Source organism: Echinococcus granulosus, assembly GCF_000524195.1.
Source record: "Echinococcus granulosus chromosome Unknown EG_S00005, whole genome shotgun sequence".
Taxonomy (NCBI): domain Eukaryota; kingdom Metazoa; phylum Platyhelminthes; class Cestoda; order Cyclophyllidea; family Taeniidae; genus Echinococcus; species Echinococcus granulosus.
In genome coordinates this window covers 303,866-314,307 of record NW_020170385.1, presented here as the reverse complement: position 1 = coordinate 314,307, position 10,442 = coordinate 303,866, and the positions used below count along the sequence as shown (strand labels likewise).

General features: G+C 43.8%; 3 protein-coding genes across 3 annotated transcripts in view; all 3 read left to right on the top strand. All coding sequences in view use genetic code 11, as the record gives it.

Annotated features, from left to right (window-relative positions):
• Positions 1–2,554: 2,554 nt before the first annotated feature.
• Positions 2,555–4,951, top strand: EGR_01300 (Telomere length regulation protein TEL2; the record flags this gene model as incomplete). The annotated part of the gene is made up of 1 exon (XM_024490549.1): positions 2,555–4,951. One exon carries the CDS (start codon positions 2,555–2,557, stop codon positions 4,949–4,951), a length of 2,397 nt encoding a protein of 798 aa, XP_024354873.1.
• A 342-nt stretch (positions 4,952–5,293) lies between these two features.
• Positions 5,294–8,673, top strand: EGR_01299 (Thyroid receptor-interacting protein; the record flags this gene model as incomplete). Its single annotated transcript, XM_024490548.1, has 5 exons — positions 5,294–5,593; positions 6,002–6,295; positions 6,609–6,977; positions 7,050–7,289; positions 8,257–8,673. The coding sequence occupies 5 exons, from the start codon at positions 5,294–5,296 to the stop codon at positions 8,671–8,673; spliced, it is 1,620 nt and encodes a 539-aa protein (XP_024354872.1).
• A 919-nt stretch (positions 8,674–9,592) lies between these two features.
• EGR_01298 (hypothetical protein) overlaps positions 9,593–10,442 on the top strand; it is a gene marked incomplete at both ends in the record, with an annotated part of 4,766 nt that continues 3,916 nt past the window's right edge. The window contains one exon of the mRNA XM_024490547.1: positions 9,593–10,438. Coding sequence (XP_024354871.1) covers positions 9,593–10,438 — 846 coding nt within the window. The remainder of the gene's footprint in view (positions 10,439–10,442) is intronic.

Below are 10,442 nucleotides of genomic sequence, written 5' to 3'. Positions count from 1 at the left end.
ACATCTTTATTATCCATCCCGTGATTCTGGTGTACATTGACGTTAAAATAGGTGTTTTTGGCGCAATAAAGTGAAAGTGCAACAAAATCAGTTTATTTCTTACAGCTTTTTTTTAAACACAACCTAACAATGCAGAAAGTAATGTTCATGCGGTTGTCATTATGAAAAATGGGATCATTGCAGCCCATACTGATCAAGCAAACATTAATCACTACGTATAGTGATAATCGTAAAGGAAATTAAGGTATAAGGAGAAATAAAGACATTTGTCGCTTGCTTGTCTGATTTGCCAAGTTGGTGGCCTATTTGTCCTGTGATAAAATAATACAGCCTTCATACAAAAAAGTACAAAATAAGAAATTGCTAATGAAAAAATGACAATGCTAAAATAATGTGAAAAATTAAGCTTTCCCGCTTTCGGCATTATAAGAAATCTATTTAGCCAGTATCTCGAAGGTTGCTCTGTGTTCAGATGCATCGATGTCTGCACACACCTCTTCGATTAAGCAAAAGGGCAACCGGACTTTGCTTACATATTACATGTGCTATTCCCTGAGGGGTTAGAGGGTTTTGTCTTCAACGTGGTATTTGGACCTATTTATAAGGGGAATGTAAGGAAATTCCCTCCAGAAGCTGTTCTTACTTTTTATAAGGAAAAATTTGCAAAAAATGATTCATTTCCAGTAAAGGCAAGTAGATGAATGCAAGAGGTGCTCAGGGGAAAATTTGGCTCGTCCAAATCGCTGATTCTCTTCAAACATTACCCCACGTGGAATGAACATAATGTTAGCAATCTCTTCGCATACCATGACCTCTACAGCATACTAATTAGAATTCACATTTACAAAGCGCAACGTTCAACGAAGGTAGCAAAGTAACCTCACGCATCTGAATATACGTAATTAAGTTTAGGAAAATGTGTAGTCAGAGTTTGGTATATCTTCAAAACAGATTAAGTAACTAGCTAATCAACTAAACCCCATGGATTAAATAATCTTCCATGCAAATATTTGAATATTACAATTCCATATAAACGTGACTTGTAACAACGTAGTCAAAGTAGTTACATTGTAGCACCCCTAATCCTTGCTGAAGTCGTAATACTTCAAAGTAGCGTAGAGGAACATTAGTAATTCTTTGATTTATTGTTCAACTATGTGTTTGGATTACGCGAACACTTAAGGATCCTCCATTGTACCTTTACTGGGCGTCATAGCCCCCGCTCAATGCCAGCAGCCTCGCAGCCCTCATGTGCGTCAGCAATATATCTTCCACCCTAGTAGTACGACCTCCTACGGCTTCAAGGCAGATTGGGAGCACCACACGTACACCACTAACCTACGGAGAAGCCAAAAAAGGCTATTGGCACTGCCTGAAGTCCATACCACAGCAGTAGCTCAATCTACTGTAGCGTCCCGAGACTCCCTGAAGACGAAAGAAGACACAATACTCGGGCGGAACATACATATTCAGCACAGAGAAGGTGTCTGGGCTATTGGCATGGCCCAAAAGGCCAGCCCACCCGGCGAAGTACAAGGGGGCTATTTCAAAGTACAAAAGTCGCGCCTCACTAAAACCGAGGGATAAACCACTATCGTATTACACTACGATGGCAGAAGTATTCGTACAGACAAAAACACTGTTAGACAAAACAGCAGAACATGATCTTGTGATGTGTTGGCTGTATGGTTAACGGTTGGGCTACTTTATCTTGACCTTTGGGCCATGCCGGTAGCCCTAATACCTACCGTATGTCGAATATCTATGTATCACCCAGGTATTGCGTCTTCTTGTGCCTTCAGGGAAGTCCCGGGATGCTAAAAAAACAAACAAATTTAGCATGCTGGACCAGCAAAAGGAAAAGCTGTTCTTGCGATAATGACCCACCTGCTCAAGTTCTTCAGATCACATAGGTGGCCCAAATATTTGTGAATATCTGTGATATTCCGGTTCATTCCTTATGCCACTAATGCAATCGTACTCAAGCGCTATGCAGTCCTATTCAAAATCTTACAGTAAAAACGGGTATACATTGCAAATTTATTGCATTTTACTGACAGATGACTTCCGATGCGAAAATAATTGTTAATGCATCGTCATTTTAGTGAACGTCCTGAGATATGGGCTGGTTAACATTGCGCTTGTCCAAGGACTTTAAAGGCTTAAAAATAATTTTGTGGTCAAACTAGGCATAGTCAAATAATTTCTCTAACTTTGGTTCCATATAGCCACCAATTCTCTAGACCCTATATCTTGTTTTAATGCATAGGACCACAAGTCTAATTGGTTGGGGCTGCACGGGTTTTCGAGTTTGTCTTCTGGATCTGCAACTTTGTCTAGTGCATTTTACAAATTCTTGCTTTCCAACGACTTGTTACGAGTCTTCAAATTTATTCCAATTTTGATTTCACATTTAACTTAACATTTGGCTTACTGGTTTCTGGGTCTCGCTCATCGGCTTTTTCTTGGGTATGTCCTCTTTCTCACATTAGACTTTATTCATCTCATTAGTCACAGCAATGTTGCATAGGTTTCTATTCCTTTAAATTTAGCGATGTCTATCGATTTGGTGAGTCTTCTGCGTATTGTAGAAGATATGCCGTCGGGGGTTGCTGATGACAATGCCGTTCAGGAACTGCGCAAATACCTTTCTGCTCCAGATAGTGCATTTGAGTCTCTCAGTTCTCAAACAATTTTTTTGTCTAAACTAGCTGCCAAGCTCTTTTCAAACCCAACATTGCCTTCCTGTTATGATCTTTTGTTATTCGCTACATCAAAGGCTCGTGCTGACATCTGGTTTGAGGTGCTTGTCTTGCGCCTACAACAAAATGGCTCGCAATCTGCGGAAACTAAGCTTTGTCTCAGTTTGCTCTTGAAGTACCTTCTTGAATTTCGACGCCTTCCTCAACTTTTGTTTGCGATCAATGACATGGCGATTTGTATTTCAAGTTCAGTTCGCTACGCCTTCCTCGTTGAAAAAACTCGCCGCCTTATAAATTTGCCCACGCTTATCACCAATTCACTTAAGACCACCATTTTCCCGCGTCCTTTTGAACCGAAAGTTTATTTCCCTTTAATCATACGACATGCTACTGAAGTCACTTATCCCCTTCTCAACGCCGTGCTTATTTCACAGTCATGTTTGTTGGGTTTTGGTAAAGAGGTTTGGAGCGCAATTCTGCAGCAAGTTTCTCGTTCAACCGAGAGCTCAAACACTTGGAGTCGAGCGCTTTCTCTAATTCAAGAAAGGGCCTTGGAAGCAACTTTGGTTCCTCTTCTTAGCCAAGCATCTCATCCCCACCTGGTCACGCTTTGTCTTTCTTCCTCTCTTCGTTCTCCAATGCAAAATCGACTGTTTCGTCTGTTCCATCGTCTCCTGATCTTTCGCAGATTTTCCTCTCCTCGAGTCCCAATCAACATATTCGGCTTTCTAAGCGAGAATGCTACCGCTGATTTGATTACACGAGTTGAAAATGACCTGGGTTTACATCTACTTCAATGTTGGTCAGATTCGACCGCTCTGCGAAGTACTTCTTCGCAAAATCGTATTTACTTAAATCAGGCGCTTGTCACCTGGGTCAGTGCCTTTCAAGATTCTATAATTAACTCCCCGTCCTACTCCAAAATGATCTCCTATGTACTACACGGAATAACCGTACATTTAGCTTGCAATTTTGAGGAGCAGAGAGTGTTGGGGATGGCTGTTGGTGAGTGGCTAATAGAGCAGTTCCATATCGGTAGAAAAGGGATAGCTGACGAAAATCTACAAGTACTCAAGTTTGAATATGTGGAGAACGGAGCCGTAAAGCTTGTGAAACCTTTATTTGAACCCATTCCACCTTATCAGCTTCCTGAAAATCAAGTGGACGAGAGTAAGCGATTTGGTTGCCAATCCGCCTTACAGGACATTTCTAATAATTATTTACTAGGTGTAGAGGGGCTTTTCGCCATTGCTCCAAGTGTACGGCTTACAAATACTACGACGAAAGCCAATGAAGTGGATAGCGATGACGATTTAGAGGAAAATGAAATGAGTGCGGGGTTTCAACCACTTCCAGAGTACACAACATCTGCTCCCTGTGGCTGGCCCTTCCGTGCTCGTCGCCCACACTACCTTCGGGAGTGTCTTGACGGTCTGGGAGGCGCTAAACACAATCCCGACGATATTGCAAGCAACGAGGTAGCGCTATCTTGTTTTGCTCACGCAGAGGAGCTTATTTATCGTCACTGCGGTGGTGCCGTGCATGAAGTTGCTGCCATTTTCGCGGACACCTTGCTCCACACCGAGCCCCCCATCTGTCCATACATCGAGGAGGTGAACGCCTCGCGGCACCGCGCTCTCGTTGCCCTGGCGGTGGTCTCGCCCCGTCGAACGGTCCATTACCTCACTGGACAGTTGATGCAGTCCGGTCTTGCGGTTAACCAGCTCTCTGTGGTCATCGCGGCACTCACTGATGCTGCATGCTGCCTCGGTCCCAAGTTCACCCCCGTAGCCGGAGACTTTTTCTTTCCCACTCTCCGAGCTGCTGGCGTCCTGCTTAAGCGCCAACCTGACGTTTACGCTCATCTTGACGATGCTGTGTTAGCTCGACTTTTGACCTCCCTTGGGGTCATGTATGCTTGTGGACGCAACTCACCCATGCTTCCGCGAATGGCAGAGGAGCTTTTGACTCTGAGCCCCCTTATCTTGACAAATTCGAGTGATCCCGCTGTGCGGAGATCATTCCTCTCCACTCTAAATGTTATGCTCACTATCACGCCCCCATCTGTGTTCACCGCAAACCATGAACTCTTGCTTATCCCCCACTTGGCTGGTGAACTTGTCAAGACACTTCAAGGCGATCCTGATTCGGGTTGCCAGCATATGGCGGAAGTTGCGCTCTGTTTCTTGCGCGAACACGTTGCTGAGTTGATTGGTGTTGATTTCAGTAGCCTTGTATTGAAAGATTGATCTTGGCCTTCCTGTCATTTTCCTTTACAATACATTGTATATATTTGCATACTCTGGTGCTTTCCTGTTCATTTATTCGTTGCAGTTTGGTAATTGTATTTACATGCAACAAATTGTTTATCCTTGTTGCCATTTGTTCAAAGTCGTATGTGGTGGAGTTGGTTTTGGCAACAAAAGATGTAGCTTAGAAGCTCTAAACGAGCAACTAGCTGCCACGTTACACATTTTATCTCCTGCACTTTAAGTACAAATTGGTCATCACGGGATTCGGAGTCATCCATGCTAGTGTTCTCTTGCATATTCGGAAATGACCTGCCGTGCAGCTGAATGGAGCCCAGAAGCATGGAATGTGACGAGCCGATTGAGGTAACGCCAGGCGTTCAGGCCACTGAGGATAATGAGGTGGTTGAGCCTCAGGTTTGCGGAAGGCCGCACACCCCTCCTCCTCAGCCCATCGTTCATGTGGAGGTTTGTCTCACCCGTGGTAGCACTGCATCGCGGGCCGCCGTGTGCCAAGCGGTTGGAATGCACCTACGGACCAAACAAGGCACCTGCAATCTTCCCGCCCTTTGGGAGCACGTCTTCGTCTGTACTTCGTCTTCTGAGCAGACATTTTTCAACGAAAACATTGCCTCAATCGGCGTACGTTTTCATTCTGCCATCAACAGTATAAAATTTTAGTGTTCCCTAATTTGACTTGAAGTCTACAAATTTGCTTTGAACTCGACACGGTAATTTGTTTACTTGTTATACCGACGTTCCATAACTAGGAGAAAATGTTAAAGGTGGCGCTATGTTAGTCAGATCCGCAATAATGGAACAATGTTGAAACAGCTTCTTCTCTAACATTATCCTGAATTTGCATTCGTTGCTTCTAAGTGGTAGAAATTCCGTCAAGCCACTGATGAATAGCTTCTGGACCCGATTCAAAATTATAACTTACTATGAGCTTTGAATGGGGCCGGTTATTGAATTTACGGAGGCCTCATGAGTTGTATTGCTCTCACTTCAGAAGCCGAATTTTTTAGCTGAGGTCCACGCTTGTTATAGTTGAGCACGGAGGACACGGATTGTCCGTTAGGCAGAGAATCGGTAACACAAACGGTCGTGCATTTGGAGACGGCGCCACTGGTGTATCACGTCTACCGTCTGGTCTCAGGTGATGAGGCGGACCCCACCCACGAGACCCTCGAGGTCTCCTCCGAGGTCATTAGAGGGGGCACTCGATGGGCTCTGCCCTCTTCCGCCTTTGATGGACTTTGGGACACCCTCGTCTACGACTCAAGCGTTAAGAGGGACCTCCTCAAGTACGCCGAGTCCGCTCTCCTCTTTGCCGATTATGAGGTACCATCCATATCTCTCTCCCTTTCAATAATCCTTTTCGGTGGTTTAGTGAATTTAGACCATGTTCCACACGGAGTCGACTACTCTAAAGTGTTGTTATATGTCACGTGTCTTCATTTTTATTTTCACGAATTAATGAGAGCCTATATTGGTTTTACTCTCCTGAGTTCTTTCCCACGATTGGTGGTCGCGACTCGTGCTTCTAATGGGCTTGAACCTTAATACCTCCTCATCAAAAACTACTTAAAATATCTGCCTGATTACCTTAAGTCACCTTTTTTTCCGTATTTAATGTTATTTCTGTCCATCCAAGGTGAGCCAGCACGTGATCGCTTGGAATCGCGTTATCTTTCTACACGGTCCTCCAGGAACCGGTAAAACATCCTTATGTCGTGCCCTCGCGCACAAGCTTTCCATCCGCCTCTCTCATCGCTTTACATCGGCAGCGCTGATCGAGATTAACACGGTCAACCTGATGTCAAAATGGTTCTCCGAGTCTGCTCGCCTCGTCTCCCAGATGTTTTCATCGATTTTCGAGTATATCGAAGATCCCAACCACCTAGTCTTTCTTCTCGTTGACGAGGTAGAGAGTTTAACCGCTGTACGAAAGTCTGTAGCCTCTGCTTGTGAGCCCAGCGAAGCTCTCCGTGTTGTCAATGCAGTTCTGACTCATTTGGATCAGGTTTGGTGACTTCTCATTTACTACGCTACTTATAACATTTCAGTCGCAATAGCATTGCTAATTTGTTCTTAGCTCAAACACTATTCCAATGTCCTCGTGATGGCGACCTCGAATGTGACCGGTGTGGTGGATCCCGCATTTCTTGACAGAGCAGACATTCGTGCCTACATCGGGCCCCCTTCAGCTGTAGCCATCTACTCTATATATGCCTCCTGCCTAAATGAACTCATTCGGGTTGGTCTCATAGAACGCCAAAAGTCTGGCCTGCTGAACTATCGCGTTCTGTCAGCATTGCAATTCGTTGAGAGTTCAGTAAGTTTGTTTTCCATTGGTAGCGATTTATACAGACCGTAAATATTTGCGGTAAATAGTTTCTGTCGCACACTTGCAGTGGGAAGTATGAATGAAGTTTTGATCACAAAAGCAAGCTACGCTCTATCATCCAGACCTTTATAACAACTCCACTATCATTACGTTTTATTAATATTGCAGCATATCGTGAGAGCTGATAATGTAGTAACTCGTTCAAAGTAAGCATCACATTAATATTACCTTTGATGATCTGATGCTGCTGGGATTGGAAAGTATCTGCGAGTTCGTGGGGCAATCCGGTTCTGCCATATTCAGTACGGTACAACTTTATTCGATGTTTAATGATGGATTGTATACTTTCTGTCGCAGACTTTCGATACGCAATTATTGTGTATGTAAGAGGATTTGCGATGGCTTATTATCGGTCTCTCGATTTATTTTCCATGAAATGGATCCAAATGAAAAGAATATTGATTGAAAGCAAATTATTGTTAGAAAAGCCGTAACAATCTTATTCATCAGATGTAAAATTACAAAGAAGAAAAAAAGAAAAAACCTTGGCCGATGTTCTCTAAGAATAAAATAATGTTCTTAAACTCCCCAAGTTTTCGCATGGGATACTGTTCCACAAACTCATTTTCCACTTAAAATGACACTTAATTTTTCCTTTAGTTGATTGCAATCCGTATAAACTTTGACGCAGAGCCCAAAGATGTTTCAAGAAAGCACTCTCATTACACCTGCAAAAATTGATAGAAATGCGTTGCAAATGAGGTAGCTTGTTTTGAGAATGAAGTGAAATTGGAATCATCAAGGCATCTTTGACATTTTTTCTATTGAAGTAAAATTTAATCCAACTGTCTTAATTTCTGTCCGACGAAACAATGGTCGTCCTAACAACCGCACTTGATAACATTGCTGGTGGCTACGGGATATGTCTCTATGCCGATGTTTTTCACAAACTCAGGTAACCGCACCAAGTTTGGGAGTGTGGCGTTTGGCGCAGCGCAGCGTTGGCCTTAATGGACGAGCACTGCGGAAGCTGCCGCTCTTGGCACACGCCTTCCATATGGACTCCAAGTACCACCCTGGTCAAGTTCCCCTTCTGGCTAACCGATGGATTGCCAACAACGCCGACAGTGAGAATGTTCCTCCCCCACAGGCCTCGACATCAGGCTCAGAGAGAAACGCCTCGTCCGCCGTTCCCCTTTCGGTTTTCGTCGAAGCGCTCCAACGCGCGGTGGATTGCCACTTTTCTGATCAACCGTTCACCGCCGAATACATGGGCGAGTCGAAATCAGGTGCAAGAATGAAGGGGGCTGATTCTGGTAGCCCTCCTGGTGCCAACTCTACCACCTCTTCAGTCGTGGTCAATTTCACTTGACTGCACACTCAGTTGTTCCGTTTGAATTACTTATAAGCATTTTTGCTAAAAAGTACACTAGGGTCAACCACCACTTGTTTCGAACGCTTCAACAAGGCTTCGGATTTTTCGGCTTTCGTCTGCTCAATAAATTATTCAGCAAAATTCTGTAGGAAAGTTGCATGCAATCTCAAATGACATTATTTGTACAACAGGCTTTGTTACAAATGAGAAGATTCAAGCAATGGAGAAGCAATTTTCCAAAATATTACTGGGATTTTTATCTTGTAATAAAATTCTAACCTACTTAAGCTACAGGATTAATTGAAACTAGGGTCACGATCTTGAAGTGGAATGTTTGTGTGGGTGACGGGCGCCACAATCTTGAGCAAATGGCGTAGTGTCACTTATACACGTCTTCCTTCGGTAGATTTCTCAGTTAGTTCAGGATCGTATATCCATCTTTTATAGAAAATGGCAAGTTAAGGTACGGTTTCGGTTGCGTGAACCTCGAGTACGGTGGAGCATGCACTCTACCCTTCGATCAGGACCGTATTTATCATGTGGAAAGTGTGTCTAGATGTGAGTTTGATGTATATAACTGGTCTGATAGGATTGATTTTGCAAAGTGGATGGTTATTTTCATCTGTCAGGCGACCTCTTCTATGTATGCGTGTTTGGTAACGTGAGGCCCACTTCATCTCCTGGTTGTACTGGTGAAATTAATGTTTAGATCCCTGGTGAGTTTTAAATGTTAAACGCCTGCACTTTACAAGTTTCGGTCTACTTGAGAGTTAATTCTGTATTAAGCACCATGGTTACAGTGGCTACTGGCACCTGTGTGGGTCACGTTTATTGGCTCAGCCTATCCCAATGCCGATTGGAGGGCTTCGAATGTGGAGAATAGTTGACATGACAAAGTGCCTTATAAGCAGGAGCGATGGCTCAACAATCGCGCAACCGAAGTCAAAATCATTTACGACAGCCGCAGTCTCTTGAATCCCTCTATAAAACCACTCAAAACTTCTGTAATAGCATTCAAAGAACACTAGATACAGTATGTCAGCAATGCATGCGTCTCCACATCAATGCGGAGGCCGAACGTAACAGTGAGGTTCTGGAGCGCATAAATGCATTCAACGGTGATTTGAAACTGGATGCATTATCAGATGTGCAGTGTCAACTGCTAGTTGAAGATCTTGATTTAAATATCAATGAAAATGTCGTGATAGGAATTGTTAAGTTACTTCGTGATCTTGAACTCTTGCGGAAAAGTGCTGCTATCTTCTTTTCGCTTTTCAGTAAGCGCCTCTCTTCAATGCTGGATAACGGTGTCTACGTCTTCTGTGTTAGTCTAATCGAACTCACTCAAGTAAATGTGAATGAAGTTACCGAGTACAATGATTTCATTTCCAAACAAAGGAGTGAACTTACCGAGGCTGCTAATCGGATCTGGCAGCACCGGGATAGATGGAATAATCTAACAATGGACATACAGTCGACGATGAACAACTTGGAAGAACTGAGAGCCTGTTTAGAGGATATTCAGGGGGAATGGAATAAAATAAAAGTGGAGACCAATAAATGGATTAACCAGGACCGCGAATATCCGACCCGCTTGACCAATTGCATCAACCAACACCGGGAGACGATGCAAGATCTACTTCTTGAAATTGAAGTGATCTCTGAGTCAGAACAACAGAAAACAGAGGAACGTCGTCATCGTGGACTCCGAATGGAGGCTCTTCAGAAACGCCGCCGGGAACTGTGCAATAATCTGAGACTTGTCC